Source organism: Eschscholzia californica, unplaced genomic scaffold (genome assembly GCF_041429995.1).
Source record: "Eschscholzia californica isolate CP2 unplaced genomic scaffold, dmEscCali1.0.p SCAF_1, whole genome shotgun sequence".
Taxonomy (NCBI): domain Eukaryota; kingdom Viridiplantae; phylum Streptophyta; class Magnoliopsida; order Ranunculales; family Papaveraceae; genus Eschscholzia; species Eschscholzia californica.
The window spans coordinates 78,033,458-78,050,211 of record NW_028238198.1 but is presented as its reverse complement, the minus strand read 5'-3'; the positions used below and the strand labels follow the sequence as shown (position 1 = coordinate 78,050,211).

Below are 16,754 nucleotides of genomic sequence, written 5' to 3'. Positions count from 1 at the left end.
CTAGGGGTAGTGTTGATGTTCCAAAGGAAGTTCCATTCCATCGTTTCATACATATTGTTGTTAGTTCTCAGTTTATAATACATAGAGTTGATCGTAAAGTTACCTGATTTGGTTAATGGCCATCTGATTGTATCTTCCTGCAAGGTTATGCTTTGGATAGCATTGCATATATCATAAAGTTACCTGATTTGTTTCAAGGTTCCAACTTATGTTAAGTTTGAACCTTGAACCAAATTTATTTTTTATATTGGACTATTTGTGCATTACTCTGATATAAAAGGAAGTTCCAAAGACACCACAAATTCTTTTTTTTTTTTTTTTTTTTGTTGAAACGACACCACAAATTCTTGCTATAGTCACTTTAATAAAGGGTTAATAAGGAAAACAGGTGCGACCAGCAGTAGCTTGGGCACTTATAAAACTTCTTTTTTTGTTGAGAAACCTATAAAACTTAGAAAGGTTTACAAACAAGACTGATTAGTTTTTAACAAAAACAAATAAAGAACAAGAATAAATAGTAATCAATATTTAAAAGTGATTTGGAAAACTTTTTTACATTCTTGTATTTTCTGGAAAGTAATTACTATTCACATTTATTTTCATCCTCTTGTATTTTTGGAAAGTAATTATATTCACATTTTCACTTATAGTGATTTGGAAGACTTTTTTACACTCTTATCCCACATATTTATTGGTGTGGCGGTTTCACAAACACATGTTTCTTGTTCTTTCTGAATACTTGATTTAACAAGTCAAAGTTTAACTTTCTTCATTAATTTACTTTCCAAATATCACATACGCCAAATCATAGGACCGCTAATCAGTTTAATTTAACATCTTACTCAATATAGACTAAAAAGTCTTTATAAAACTCACTATAAGCCAATTTGATTTCCAATCTTCTCTCTGAATTCATTCTAATGGAGTTGGAAAACTTTTGGGTGGTTTTGATTACTCTTATTCTAGGTGGTTTTCTTGCAGTCTATAGGGTGCTTAAAAGAGCAAATGAGTGGTATTATGAAACCAGATTGGGTGAAAAGAGGGGCCCTCTTCCTCCTGGTGATTTGGGTTGGCCATTGATTGGAAATATGTGGTCATTCCTCACAGCTTTTAAATCTTCAGATCCTGATTCCTTCATCACCAGCTTCCTTGCTAGGTATATTCTCACTATTTTTTTTCTCCCCAAAGTTTTGTGTGTATTTATGATTCGACCTGTTTCAAATGTTGATGCGAGTACACATTAGACGTGTATTCCAAAGCTTTTTTATGTTGACAAATTATCAAAAGAATTATGTGTTCTTAATTAGAAAAATACTATATTTTGCTGTACAATTATAAAGTTCTAACTTATCTAGTCGAACAGTCTTTAACAAATACTAATCTACTTTTGATTTTGTACAAATGTTTATCGGATGATTTTGATTTTTAACATATTGGATGCCACTTAAGTTTGAACCAAATGTAGCAAATGTCTTTCTAGTTTAAACAGATATATCGGCTTCCAACCCGATTGGGTCGGGTTAGATTTACCCAGATTCATTAAGGGCGCACCCATAGCCAAAAGAGTGGCCTTTAGCAATAAAGGGCTCATATAGGACTTCCCGATCTCAACTGGGTGATCCATCTACTCAAATCTGGTAATGGCCTATAGGGTTTCATTTGTGATTTGTCCCAACAACCTCATCTTTGTTGGGCCAGGACTTCGGTTGAGCCCGAGACTGAGTTTGGGCTTGATACTGTTACTTCCAATTTGATTATTGAAGTTGCTAGTTGAGGATTGTTAGGCCAAAATTAGTGTTGCTTAACGGGCCGGTTCGGATTTCAACCGGGCCTACCATGCCCGGGTTTAAATAGTGTCGGCCCGACCTGTTGAACTAGAAATCTCAATCCCCCTGGGACCAGTCAGGGACTAGTCAGTGCATTAGCTTGGTCCTTCAATAAATTTAAACTGAGGGAAACACAGAGATATGAATACTTGTAAATTGAAATGATACTTATCGGGCTGTTCGGTGCGACGGACTTTGCCTCAACGCTCAATGGTACGCCGGACCCGTTGGGCTCAAAATCAATCCCGGGAACGAGATTTGACCCGGGCTGGCTTGGCATGTCTACTCTATGGGCCGGGATGGCCCGATAAACAACACTAGCCAAAAGCCCAAAAGGCATAAAAGAAACATTGAACTTTTGACATAGGAATCTCACTAACAGCCAATCTAATGGCAACTTAACATTATCTTATCTTTAATTTGCAGGTTTAGCCGAACCGGAATATACAAGGCTTTCATGTTTGGAAGCCCAACAATTATGGTTACCATACCCGAAACATGTAGGCAAATTTTAATGGATGATGAACATTTTAGGCCCGGTTGGCCCAAATCAACTGTTGAACTTATTGGGAAAAAATCATTTACAAGTATTTCTCAAGAAGAACACAAGCGTCTGCGTCGACTCACGGCCGCTCCTGTCAATGGTCATGAAGCATTATCGGTGTACCTTAAATATATCGATGAAACAGTTGCGTCAGAATTGAAGGAATGGGCTAATATGGGCCAAATTGAGTTCTTAACCCAAATAAGGAAGCTCACATTTAGGATAATCACTTACATTTTCCTTAGCTCAGAGAAAAACCCTGTAGTTGAATCTCTTGAAAAGGAGTATACAACTTTGAATTATGGAGTAAGAGCTATGGCCATTAACTTTCCTGGTTTCCCATACTATAAAGCTCTAAAGGTAACATTTTTTTTTTTTAAATTTGGCATTTAGTTTACAGCGATGATACGTGGCCCAAGAAAAAGTGACCCAAATGGTCCGACTATTTGGAACGATTTTTGTCAGGCCAACTGGCATTTTCCTTCATTTTAAATGTATTGTAGCCACTTATACATACATAAACTAACGTTATGTAGGCTAGGAAAAAGCTAGTTGCAATTCTTCAAGCTATTTTGGATGAAAGGAGGGAGAAGAGAACAAAAATTGCAGCTCCTATAAAGAAAGATATGATGGATGCTTTAATGGAGGTTGAAGACGAAAAGGGTAGAAGATTGGATGACGAAGAAATTATCGATGTTCTTGTAATGTACTTGAACGCCGGCCATGAATCATCTGGTCACATAACTATGTGGGCCACTGTCTTCTTACAAGCAAACTCGGAATGTTTTAAAAAAGCCAAGGTAATTTGTAAAAATTGTAGGATTATCCTTTACATGGAATTCGAGTTTGGGCCATATTCAAACCATAAATTGTTAACTTCGATTATAATTCATACCAAGAAGAACACATTTTCCCCATATAAGCTATATGTAAGTAAGAAATAACTACATATCATTAATATTCGATTGGTTAGAAATTAATTTTTGGAAAAAATTTGGCATATTGCAGGCTGAACAAGAAGAAATTGTGAAAAACATACCATCTACACAAAAAGGGCTAACGCTTAATGACGTTCGACAAATGAAATATCTTTCTAAGGTATGTATAATTCAAGTATACAATATGTAAATACCATGAGGGAATTAACGTGTATATTAAGAAGCAATTTTTCATTCTTTAGGTGGTTGATGAGACTTTACGTCTCGTTAATATCTCGTTAATGGTTTTTCGCGAGGCACTTGCTGATGTCAATGTTAAAGGTTAGTTTCTTTACTAAATCTCTTAGGTTTCTTCTTCTCAATTCTAGTTCAATACTTTTAACTTATATCTTGTATTTTTCATGGGTAGGTTACACCATACCAAAGGGATGGAGAGTTCAAATCTGGTTTAGAAATGTTCACATGGATCCTGAAGTTTACCCTAATCCAAAGGAGTTCAATCCATCTAGATGGGATGTAAGTATTCTTCAAAGGGTTGTTTTTTAAAGCAAAAAAATGAAGGTTTATTTTTATTTTTATGATTTCTCTAGAATTATACACCAAGACCCGGAACTTACCTTCCATTCGGAGCGGGTAGTCGCTTGTGCCCGGGAAATGATCTTGCCAAGCTAGAAGTCTCCATTTTCCTACATCACTTTCTTCTTAATTATGAGTAAGTTCGATGTTGTTCTCCTCTCTTTATGTCTCATTTCTTCTTTAGAAAATAAAGCCACGATTAAGATGTGTACTTATATTGTATCTTAATTGCAGGCTCGAACGACTCAACCCCGATTGCCCATTAAGTTACCTACCCCACCCAAGGCCTAAAGACAATTGCTTAGCAAGAATTAAGAGGGTTTCAACCGCTTCTTCAGTGTGAAGTTAGAAGAATAGAAAAGAAGATATGATAATGCTTTAAGTTTACTTTTAAATAATCTCTAGACATGAGTATGATTGTGCTAATGAATACATGTCCTTAGATTTCCTTTGAGGAAACTTGAGACATTTCAGTGATGACTTGGAAATTTTCAACTTTCGCTTTCCTTCTTCATTTTTTTGGTTTTCATCCTCATCTTCATTTTTTTCATCGTGTTATGGCCTGTGATATTGGGAGGAAGCTATTAGAGCAAACTCTACTGTTAAGGACTGGGCTCCCAAATTTAAATAGTTGGAAGCATAGGCCCCAGTGGGTTCTCCAGGGGAGCCCTTTGGTTGGGTTCCCCAAAGGATGGAGTCTCTTCCAACTAGCAATTGGCCCTCCTCAATGACAAGTTTGTGACTCCTAAAAAGGGGATTTTTTTTAAGGAAACTACAATATCATTAAACATAACTAAAGTTACATATGAGATCGTTGCAGCTAGAAGAGACTTGCTTGAACAACCATGATCTAGATGTTTTATGCATTCTCGACCACTTAGCAAGTTTGTCCGCTTTTATATTAACAGAACGATTAACATACATAAACTTTACATTAACAAAAGTAGTAGTAAGACTCCTAATTAATATTATCCAAAACATGAACCGCTGTCCAGTGTAAGTGATATGTTCTTCCATCCTTTTGGTTCAACATGTTAATAACATTCTTGGAGTCTCCACAAAAAGCACCCTTCGCTGTGCCTTATAGATGGCCCATCGAACTGCCCACAAAAGCGTCATCGACTCTCTCCTTCGTCTATTGATCGACATCGGATGACTTTTGATTCTCCGGCAATGCTTTTACCTGTATTATCAAATACAACGAAGGCAATTCCAGCATCTTCAGTAGTCCGTTTAAAAGATGCATCAAACTTTATACATATATCGAACAACTGATATTCCGAAGGATGTGAACTCAAAGTTGAACTATCTATAGGTATTTTTTATCATTTTTACTATCATCCATTTGGCTTGGTTGAGAACTCTTTCAGTTGAGGGGTTAGTATCTTGAAAGACCTTTGAGCATCTTTCCTTCCAACAATACCTTATGGCAATCATTAATTTCGACGTGAGAGATATATCAGTTGGAGAAATATCGTTTTTTATCACTCCCAACTGAGTAATCCAGTCTTTGAAAGAGCTTCCATCCATTTTATCTCTATGAAGCCCATTGCTTATCTCATCCTAATAAAAAATGTCGCCATGTTTCGTTCGTTTCATTGCACAAAAGGCATAATATAGATGGAAAATTCATAAAAGGACTCAAAATATCATAAAACGGGACAATACTGAGACTTAATTTTCACATAAAATTTTTGATTCTAGGGGTTACCTCAAGTTTCCATAAATCATTCTAATAATTTTATCGTTAAATTCGACTGTTTGGAAACAAGTGAGGTGTTTGTAAAGTGATGAAACCGAAAAAGTGTCATTTTGTGTGAGAGCCCATTTCAGTGAATCATGTGTGTGTTGACCGTTCAGAGGGATAGAAAGGATTGAATCACAGGTATGCTCATCAAACAATTCATGCAACAATTCTACGTTCCAATGATTTTGATCATTCCTGAGTTAATCGACGTAATAAAAATGAGTATGCTTAGGAACTACGTTCAAAGCTAACTTTCCTGGAATGCAATTATCATGCTAAATATGAATGCAACTACCGTCTCCCACTTCCCACATAGACAAGTCTTTGACTAGAGGAATGCACCTATGAATACCTTTTCAGAGTCAGGATGAGTTGGTCACTCTAGCTCTTTGTTAAAGATCAACGCAAGCTCTGGTACCAACTGTTGCATCGCGTAGTAGTCAAGAGATTAAAAAGTATAGAGATCGCTCCTCTATGATTGATTATATCAAACAAAACTTTATTCAATAAACTAAGCTCCCTTCACAATGGAAATAAAAGACTTATTTATAGACTTGAAACCTTAAAATAATAAAAGTCTAAAGTTACTAAAACTCTAAAATAACTAGAATCCAGAAAACTGCCAACCAAAATTGAGAAACTACTAAAAACTAAAACATCTTCCCTACAACAACTAATATTCTGAAACTACTAAAACTAAGAAAATATAGGATTCGGAAACTACTAAAAATATAAAATCTTCCTCTAGGTCATCCAATCCCTGACTTATCACGCCCCCACTTAGCATAAAATTCTAATGCTATTTTGTCAGTTGCATCATCCTCCCCGGGTTGGACAGAATTCGACCTCGAATTTGAATCGTCCTCGTCCGAATCATCTTCAGAATATGGTAATAAGTCTTTGACATTAAAAACATCCGAGGAGTGCACATGACTTAGCAATTTCAGAAGATAAGCATTCGGATTAATTTTTTCAAGTATCTCTAGTGATCCGATTTTCTTTGTTGAGAACGTGTTATTTTCGCCCATTAGGAATTTGTCTTTGGTTAAACCAACCCTAACATGCTCTCCCTCCTCATACTCCTTGTGTTCCTCTAGGCTAACCCTATAATGAACTATATTCGGTAAAGTCGCACTAGGAAATTGATTTATTTGATGTTGAACATCTTTTAGCTGTGGTAAACCGTCAGATAGATCTGTAGGAAAAACATTCGCGATCTTCCAATGTTAGGGAAACAGAATATGGACTCACCTCATCCACAATATTACTTTCTTTACAAATCATCATATATTCAACATCAGTTTGTTCAACCTCCTCAATGAACAACTCATAAGATAACAAATTTGAATTGTCACCTTTGTTAGTTGTAGGAGGAATCTTTCTACTAGGTAGCAACACAATTTTCTTCTTGTCGAATTGAAAACTAGTGTTCTTTCTTTGTTTCACTTGTTGTGATTTTTGATACATTAACTTGGTGTAGTTATGTGGAAGAAAAGTTGCACGCATATATTTCTTCATCTTCCTCCACGAAGTTACCTTTGATTTCCCTGTTCTAGACCACACCAGCTTCTGTTGCTGCCACCATGCAGCAGCCCTATCACGAAGTCTAGTAGCCACAAGAGGAACCTATCTATCCTGAGGTATCCCCTTAAACTCTAGAATATCGTCAATCATAGTTAGTCAGTCGAGGAATTCTTCAGGTTGAACATGCCCTCTGACTTTCGGGATATCAATCCTCAGTCCCGCTTCCCATCACCGAGAATCGTGATTAGTTTGATTCCTTCTTCCCCGAACGTCCCTAGCAAAAGGATTATGAAAATCAACTTCAGAAAATTCATCATCCCTTACCGAGTGACGATTTGGGGAAGTCGGTTCCCTTTGATGAACAATATAGGCATCTAACCGATGCGTAAATTCTTTCATCATTTGAGTCATCTGTTGCCGCCATTCGTCAACGTCGTCAAATCGTTGATTTACAGCTTCAGCTCTTTCGTTAACAATATCTATGGGGTCCTCCCTAGGGAGGTACACGAGTTGAGCTCTTAACGAGCTGCTCGAGCTCGGCTCGACTATTGCTCGTGTTCGACTCGAATATTAACGACCACGAGCTTCACACGAGCTCAAAATCATGCTCGTTTATGTAAACGAGCCGAGCTTGATCATTCTTTAGTGTATCACGAGCTACTCGTGAACAACTCGTTTAACATACTTATAATATTGTAGTACATAATTACGTATTAGTATTGAAACTTGTACATGAAATATCAACCATTAAAAAATAATAGGAATATGAATTATGAATCATTATTATTGTATGTGACAAATGATCATTGAAGTATTTTGATAATTTAGAAAGTTTTCATTTGAAGTATTTTGACAAACGAACTTAAAAGAATGCGAGCTCGAGCTCGAGCTCTTTCAAACTTATACAAACCGAGCTTGAACAATTACTCGAACGAGCTCGAGCTCGAGCTCGACGGTCAAATACACGAACCGAGCTTGAACATCTTACTACTTGGCTCGGCTCGACTCGAGTACACCCCTAATCCTCCCTACCTCTAACAGGTTGTCTTCTCGGTGACATTGTTAAATATCGACGCAAGCTCCGGTATCAACTGTTGCAGCGCGTAGTAGGCAAGAGATTAAAAAGTATAGAGATCGCTCCTCTATGATTGATTAAATCAAATAAAATTTTATTCAATAAACTAAGCTCCATTCACAATGAAAATAAAAGGCTTATTTGTAGACTTGAAACCTTAAAATAATAGAAGTCTAAAGTTACTAAAACTCTAAAATAACTTGAATCTATAAAACTGCTAAAAACTAAGAAAATAACCAAAATTGAGAAACTGTTAAAAACTAGAACATCTTCCCTAAAACAACTAATATTATGAAACTACTAAATCTAAGAAAATATAGAATTCGGAAACTACTAAAAATGGAAAATCTTCCTGTAGGTCATCCGATCCTGACTTGTCACTCCCCCACTTAACATAAAATTCTAATGTTATTTTGCAGTTGCATCAAAAACCCTCTTCTGAAGTGGGAAGAAATCGTTCTAAACCTTTCTCTCTCTCTCTATAACCGTTTTCTAGAGAAAACTTCAGAGATGGTGGTCTAATTTCTGATATATGGTGGTCGCGGTGGTCTAAACGATAGTGATGGTGGTCTGATTTGTGTTGTATGGTGGGGCGGTGGTTTAAACGAAAGTGATGGTGGTGGTTTGATCTGTTTTGTATGGTGGTGGCGGTGGTTTAAACGAAAGTGATGGTGGTGGTATGTTTTCTTGGTTTGGTGGTTTTCCAATGGCTTTTCGATGGGGATGGTAGTGGTCTGTTTTGTGGTCTGAGATGGTGGTGGTTTTGTGGTTTGGTCATGGTGGTTTCTTAGTACTGGCGGTAGTTTCCTCGTAGTGGTGGGGGCGATTTTCCAGTGATGGCGGCAGTGGTTCTCTTGTTGGCAATTTATGTTCTAGTACAATAAATTTTATGACCTTTAGGGTCTTTTCATTATCGATCTTGATGATCTTTTCATTTACGACCTTTAGGGTCTTTTCATTTAGTCTTTGTCTTGTTATTCCTTTCCCTTCATGAGGCACTTTATTGTGATTATCATAGACCATGAATCTCTTTTCAATGTGATTAACTGATTATCAATGAGACAGAATCATCCACCGTTAACCAAAGGAACTGCGGGTCAGAATGTCAGATTATGGCCTATAATGCAACCTGTCGTACCCCAATAGGTGTACCCTTTAAGAAAGATTGACAAAAAACTTGCGACCTAGTCGGTAGAGGTACGTGTACCCTAAGCATGGGTTATACCTAATGTGAGTCTATTCCATAAGCATTAAAATATACATGTGGATAACTGGTTTTAGGAAAATACAGAATTTACAGGAACATAAAAACCTTTCGCCTACCCACTGTAACCTATAAGAAAGTGTGAGATTATGGAGCAAGAGTTGTAGATTTTCCGCATCGTTCAATGCCCTTGTTCTTTCCTGCAGCAAATAAGACATATATGGTTATGACTTTAGAAAAGGAGAAAGAATCTGATCTCTTGGCAGTTCGAAACATATTATCCATGAGAACCCATTATGGGAAAAAAAAGAACAAGAAAAACTGGTAGCAGATGAATGGAGTGATGGATAGTTTAAACTTTAAAGATCCATGATTCTATCTAATTACAGGAGAAGAGAATTGTCTATCATGTCCTGTAATGCTTGACCTAGAAGAATTTGGTGAGAATCCTTTTTAAGGAGGAACCAAAATGAGTGTAGTACACTGGATCCGGACCGAACTTAACTAAGTTTCTCCCACCATACAGATTCGAGCTACCACAATCTGATCATCAACCCATGCTCAGAGAACGCAACTAGTCCCTCAAATTCAAACATTCTACTCCGTGAGAAGTTGATAAAAAGAACTAAAATCAGTGACATGTTGTTGGCAGTGTAAAAAGGTGCTATGTGTATACCAGTTGAAGCGAAAAGGGGTTAGGACTAAGCTAACTGCCAATCTTCTGTAAAAATCACACTGACTCTTGCAAAGAAGAAGAACAAAAAACGACATATAGTAACGATAGTTTGCTTTTATTATTTATCAGGATTAATATAAAATTTCTACTTACTGTTATCGTAATCCCATGTGGTCGCTTGCTCTGATCAACATAAAAACTGAGTTCAGTGAAGTTTATTCAATTTCTATTAGAACTGATGAAACCATCATTTTTTTTTCTATATATGTTGTCAAATCAGTTAAAAATGCGAAAGAACACCTTCTAAAAACCGTCTACAAATAGAAAACTGAAATGGTCAACTACTGCTGGCAAAACTTGAGTATATTCAGATATCCGAACGGGTGTTTTCATTCGCTTTAGGGGGAGCAAATTGCCTGGTAAGACGGGACCTTGTCCATGGATCCATAGCTGGTCTATGTGGTGGTTGAGGGGCTGAAGGTTTTGCCTGCCTAAGTTCATTCTCTCTGTCAACAAACCTGCCCAAAAAACAACAGTTTGATGTTTTACGATTCGACCTACCGTTAACACACACACAAATATACACACACACACACATACAAAGAGAGAAATTACTTAGATAATTACAAGGCAACAAACAAAGTTTGTGTAATGCTGCAGGCAAGTAGAGTTTTCAGCTTTCATGTCACACATGGAAGATTCAAAAGGAAAAAAAAAAGCGAAAATTTTGAAGTGGCATGGGATTGTCCACTGAACTTCAAACTAAAATTTCCACCTTAGACCTCTCTTGGGACATAAACGACAGAGTTGTAATAAAGGTTGCCGGGAAAACTATTTGCATTAAGGTAGAGAATAAGATTAGAAGACAAAGTTATAAAAACGGCACGTACTCAATATAGGCCATAGATGCAGCATCTCCTACTCGGATACGAGTTCTGAGCAATCTAGTGTATCCTCCCGCCCTATCTCTGATTACATAATAAGCTCCATGTAAGTTTATGGAGATGATAAAACGAAGTGCATCAATTTTCAAAATCTTACTTGTAGCGATAGCCAACTCTGTGAATAGCTTGTGAATGACATCATCTCCTCGCACAAAGGCAGCGGCTTGTCTTGCAGCAGAGAGAGTACCCTGTAATGGTAAAATATCGAAACGGGGTCGCAAATACAAATACAAATACAAATACAACAACAAACACAAACATCCTAAATTTGTTAGATTTAAGAATTTCATAATACGTGCCTCATAGCCTGCCGAAATCATAGCTAGATAGGTTTAGGCGTTTAGCCAGTTGTTAATTCATATTTTTATTTTCGGAAAGCCGAATTCAGATAAAATTTCTGAATAGCTAGGTGAATGGAGGAAGGGGACTGTGAAATGTAAATGCAAAGAAACTTGGAGAATCCGAAAAAAAAATTATTATAATGTATAGATTTTTCCATGTTACCTTAAACACAAAAATCTCCTCTATTTTCTTGAATCCTAGCATCCAAACTCACATTAGAAGCTCAACTAGGACTATGTTTGCATGTAAACTAAAATACCCACAAAATGAAAAACCCGTACATCGTTATACTTGGATGAGAGATCGATGCATCTACTAATGTCAGATAACATATGAACATAGAGGTATTCAGAAACATAGTTCACGAAGACAAAGCCCGCATATTTACAGTTATAGCACATATAAAACAATAATGTCAAGAACAAGAAAACACCCACAATAAGCAATTAGATGCCAAATTCGAAGGAGCAAAATCTAGTTTACCTCTTTCCCGAGCTGCACCATGTTATCAGCAAGACGCCGAATTTCTTTTGCCTGCAAACGAAGAAAGAACCTACTTTATCATCTATCTAGCTAGAAATTAATAAGAATACACTAAACTAACATGGATTTACTGAAAATAAACAAATCCTGTAGGACTGATGGAATAGATTTAGGAACCTTAATATACTAAGGAAGAACAGAGATAACAGAACTAGTTACCTTTGCAACTGTAGTTTCTATTCGCTCATGCTTCGCCAACTGAGAAACCATTGTTCTAACCAAATAACCAGAACCCTAAAAAAGTTACATATCCCCAAAAACACAAAATCAAAGCACTAAGCACATTACATAATTTGAGCAAGAAAATTTGAGAGGGTTGAAGATGAAACAGACCTTAGCACAGACATACGATGACCACTAGGTCGCCCGAGCTTTCGAAACTTAGTCATTGTCAAGTTGGAGAAAAAATTTCAAATCCTGCAGAAGTTATAGCTTTATTAGAAGAAACCCTAACTCATATAGCACATCATTTTATTTCACAAAGAATGAAAAACCCTAAACTTGAATGATAATTAACAATCAAATAAGACTCAATTGTATTCACTCAATACCCAATCAAAATCAGATTTTTATACCTAAATGTCAGTTGCCCAACAGGAAAATCATGCCTTAAATCAAAGCAAATTAAACAAAGAATAAAATTAAATATACAAACAAAAAGCTACAAGGAAAATCAATTATTCTTGCCTTCTAGGACGAAGAGAAATCAGAAACAAGGAAAATCAAATAAGGGTTTTAGTCACAAGATTAGATTCCTGAATTAGGAAAAGATATCACTAAAAGGGTTTTGCTAGGGTTTAGTGACATGAATCAATGAAATCCATTGAGAAGAACAAAACTAGGGCATTAGCCAACCTTAGAGAGAAACCTTGTTGATTGACTTAAGTCAAAATTAATTTACCAAGTCAAGATGTGACAGTTATAGATTAGTAAAGTGTGTATATAAAATTTCCCTTAAAAACTGGGTTGAACTCAACTAACCGAAAGGACACAACCTCACTTTTCTACCAAATGGGCCCAACCCATAATCTAATCATCCTCTTTTTTTTCTTTTAATTAGTATTACTAAATCTTTTAATCATCACGCATGGGTAATCTAATCTAATCTATTTGCAGAGTTTTTTTTGGCCAACGCTTTGGGGAAAGCTAAAAAGTTTCCGGGGTGTGAAGACTTGGTCAAAAATTGGTCAATTTTGTTTGACAATTTTATTTAGGGGGAAAGCAAAATACTTCTCCACCTCACCTCACTCTCTCTCCACCTCACCTCACTCTCTCTCTCTCTAGAAACTCCGGCGAAGGGGTTTCCCTTCGCCGGAGTTCCGGTCTGTTGAAGAACAGGCCAGATCGGTCTGTTCTTCAACAGACCGGGACTCCGACGAAGGGAAACCCCTTCGCCGGAGTTTCTAGAGAGAGAGAGAGTGAAAAAAAAAAAAAAAAAAAATTTAATGGTCGCCTGCCGGAAAATTTTCCGGCCGGCGACCAAATCGGAGAAGACAATGAGGTGAGGTGGAGAGAGAGTGAGGTGAGGTGGAGATAGATTGAGGTGAGGTGGAGTGTTTTTTTTTATTTCCCCGGAAAATCTCTAAAATTTTACATATTCCCTTTAAAATTTCACACCCCGAAAACTATTTAGCTTTCCCCAAAGCGCTGGCCTTTTTTTTTTTTGAGTGAAAGCAATAACATAACGTAAACACAAATACAAAGTTCATGGACACTTAAAGAGGTGGTGAATGAATACATGGGCAGTAGTTATCTGAAATGTGTTTTTTCGTTTAGGATATTTGAAATACTCATGGAGTTGTTAACCTTCAATGAGATAGTTTTAAAATATTAATAAAAACATTTTATACTAGAATAATAGGAATAAATGTTTCTAAGTGTCCATCAAAATTCAGAAGTGTCTTCTAAAGTCCGAGAAGATATATTTGAAACGACGGTAAAAGTACGTCATTTAATACGATACGATAATACTAATATTATAACACTAATTTCACAAAAGTCTTAAATTATAGTACTCCCTAATAAAAACAATAATAAATATCTATAGAAAAATATCTAGTGTACAGTTTGTCTATAGAATTGATATCTCCAACATGTGTCTACAAACATACTCTTATCGGTACGAGGAGTATTCGTGGATTGGTTGGGGAAAGGAGATTACAGATATGTTATGTCATTTCATTATTTTGTATTCTCCATCCTAAATTGTTCAACACGAGATAAAAAGTGACGCAAAAATGAGGGTCCAATACAAGTTCACGTTTCTCACAATTATCTTTTGATGAAAAAGGAAAGTATTACTTTGCTTATTGCTTCATAAATTTTCAAGGGTTTTGGTATAGGAAGGGCATTTTTTTAGCAAAGGCAGTGCATTAGTCATTAGATAGGGAGAGCACTCTTTTTAGAATAGGGAGAGATAAACATTTTTTTTTCAAAATATCTCAAATTATACTTTGGTCCCTCCCATCGAACTATTTTGGACCAAAAGAGAACAAGAGAGTATCCTCTTGTTTGACTAAAAACCTTCGAGAGAGAAGAGAGAATCCTGTTCGACTAAAACCTTTGATCAAATCAAAGAGAAAGAAGAGAGATAAACATCTTAAAAAGGAGAAAAGCCATAAATCTGTTTGATTCTATCAAAAAGAGAGATATAGAGATAGAAACCTAAACCCTAGATGACTAACACAACACTCATCTCCATAGAGAGTTCGTAATTGTTGTTATTGCTTGATTTCTCCATAGATTTTTAGGGTTTTAACACTAATTAAAGTAACTTTTGAAGATTTCAAGTATTAATGTTGCAATGAAGAATGCAAACAAGGATGTAACTCGAAAAATATATAGTGACATTTACATAAAAAGAAATTTCGCATAGCATAAATAAAAATTCATTTCTCAACAAAAAAAAAAAAATAAAAATTCATGAATACCAACTGAAAAAATTTAAAAAAATTCGGCCAGAGCGGTTGAAAAAACGGACTAATTTCAACCATCTCGGCCGAAATTTATTGTTATTTTCAGCGGGACCAGCTGAAATTTGTTATCTTTTTCAATCGACCCAACCGAAATTTGTCATCTTTTTCAGCCGTTACGACCAAAATTTGTTGTCTTTTTCAGCCGACCCTACCGAAATTTGTTGTCTTTTTCAGTCGATCCAACCGAAAATTCTTTACGAAAAAAAAACGACCTAAAACCCTAAAACGTTTGTTCAACCATAGAAGAATACAAGAAAATGATATTTCTTTACCTGAGACATATTATCTTCATTATAAATGTCTTTGTTTAAGTCGATAACTTTGTTTAAGTCGATGTCCTTGTTAAAGTCGATGGTTTCGTTTAAGTCGATGTCTACGTTTATGTCAAAGGAAACTTCTTTCTTGATGTAGGTTGTCTCCTTCACTAACGGTGGTTCCTCATCCATGAGATCTTGAGGCATCTTTAAAATCTCGAAATTAAGACTATAGTGATGGTAAACTTTGCAAGTTTTTTAATACTAATGGTGATGTTGATAGTAGTGATGATATTAGGGTTTTGGTTGTTTATGTGAGAGAAACTACAAGTAAATAAAATATTAGATTTATTATTATCTAAGTCCTTCTATTTTGGCACTATTTATTCAATGATCGTTATAACCCCCCCCCCCCCCCCCCCCCCTTAAACTAATTTGGTAAAGGAAGAGTAAATACATAAATTGATCTTTCTAACGTACTGCCTTCACTAAATAGTCAGAGTCGTGGCTGAGAATTTGAAGGCCCTGAGCGAAACTTAATTGCGGGCCTTTCGTACAAAAATAAATTACGAGCAAAAAATTGAACAAAATGTAAGATGATGAAACTCATAGATGATTCACACGTGTGTATTCATGTACTATTAGTTTTTTTTGTGAAAAAACACTTAGCATTCTATTCCTTAAAAAACACTTCAAAAATTAACGAAATACACCTAAGGTAACAAAATGGTTAAGACAAAGTGTAGTAGTGGAGCAAAAATAAAGATTCAAAATGTGGCACTATAGACTCAAACCCGAGTCTGCTACATGAACACCAACCACCCTTCCCAGCAAAGCTAGCAACAATTAGATGATTAAGTAGGTATTGTATAATATAAAAAATTTGACTATGGCCCTTTTATAGGAAGTAGGCCCTTTTGAGGTGGGGGCCAGGGCGGACGCCCTTCCCGCCCTCCTCAAACAGGGCTCTGTAAATAGTGTTCTTCCTATAAGAAAAGCCATTTTCAAATACTAGTTCATCTTTCTCACTGTAGATTTGGTTTCCTATTGTTGTCCCTTTTGGTGCAACTATACGGGGCCAATATTTTGGTTTTTTTTTTTTTTTGTTGAACTAGGCCAATATTTTGTTAACATCAAATTTATAAATTGAACATTATTCATCCAGATGACATTGATCTCAGATAAACAGTAGTTGTCCCTTTTGGTGCAGCTATATGGGGCCAATATTTTGTTAACATCAAATTTAGAAATTGGACACTATTCATCGAGATGACATTGATCTCATATAAACAGTTGTGATTTATCAATTTGTGGTCAAGGCAGAAGGAATATGGGAGTGGTATCTGTACAAAAGTGGGACCAAGCTAAGGCTTTGTCAAGGAAGATTACTTGCTCCCATCTCAACAATAGTAATGCCATGTCCTATGATCTCATCCACCATTCCCTTCTCTCTCTCCCTCTGTCTCATCACCAATACCAAATCCAACATTTATATCTTTTCATGTTTCTAGCACTCAACCCCTTCTTCTCTCTCTCTCTCTCTCTCTCTCTCTCTCTCTCTCTCTCTCTCTCTCTCTCTCTTATTT

At 36.2% G+C, this 16,754-nt stretch overlaps 1 protein-coding gene, 1 long non-coding RNA gene and 1 pseudogene across 3 annotated transcripts; 1 reads left to right on the top strand and 2 right to left on the bottom strand.

The window, feature by feature from the left end:
* The first annotated feature begins 902 nt into the window (after positions 1 to 902).
* On the top strand, positions 903 to 4,379 carry LOC147569463 (ent-kaurenoic acid oxidase 2-like). The gene is made up of 8 exons (XM_086672004.1): positions 903 to 1,156; positions 2,253 to 2,730; positions 2,907 to 3,170; positions 3,379 to 3,468; positions 3,551 to 3,629; positions 3,718 to 3,824; positions 3,899 to 4,020; positions 4,119 to 4,379. Exons 1-8 carry the CDS (start codon positions 921 to 923, stop codon positions 4,225 to 4,227), a joined length of 1,485 nt encoding a protein of 494 aa, XP_086528130.1. The 5' UTR covers positions 903 to 920; the 3' UTR covers positions 4,228 to 4,379.
* Positions 4,380 to 9,452: 5,073 nt separating this feature from the next.
* LOC147569462 (uncharacterized) lies at positions 9,453 to 9,939 on the bottom strand. The gene is made up of 2 exons (XR_015231271.1): positions 9,822 to 9,939; positions 9,453 to 9,634 (listed from the first exon to the last, which is right to left on the bottom strand). It is a non-coding gene; the product is annotated as an uncharacterized LOC147569462 (long non-coding RNA).
* Positions 9,940 to 10,314: 375 nt separating this feature from the next.
* LOC147569461 (uncharacterized) lies at positions 10,315 to 12,784 on the bottom strand (annotated as a pseudogene). Its single transcript, XR_015231270.1, has 7 exons — positions 12,627 to 12,784; positions 12,273 to 12,356; positions 12,099 to 12,153; positions 11,880 to 11,930; positions 11,152 to 11,242; positions 11,001 to 11,078; positions 10,315 to 10,628 (listed from the first exon to the last, which is right to left on the bottom strand). The product of XR_015231270.1 is annotated as an uncharacterized LOC147569461 (transcript).
* Between the last annotated feature and the right edge of the window lie 3,970 nt (positions 12,785 to 16,754).

Coding starts and splice junctions, on each gene's coding strand:
- LOC147569463 (XM_086672004.1), top strand. CDS start 921: ATGGAGTTGGAAAACTTTTGGGTGGTTTTGATTACTCTTATTCTAGGT. Junction 2,731..2,906: donor CATACTATAAAGCTCTAAAG/GTAACATTTTTT, acceptor AACGTTATGTAG/GCTAGGAAAAAGCTAGTTGC. Junction 3,171..3,378: donor AATGTTTTAAAAAAGCCAAG/GTAATTTGTAAA, acceptor GGCATATTGCAG/GCTGAACAAGAAGAAATTGT.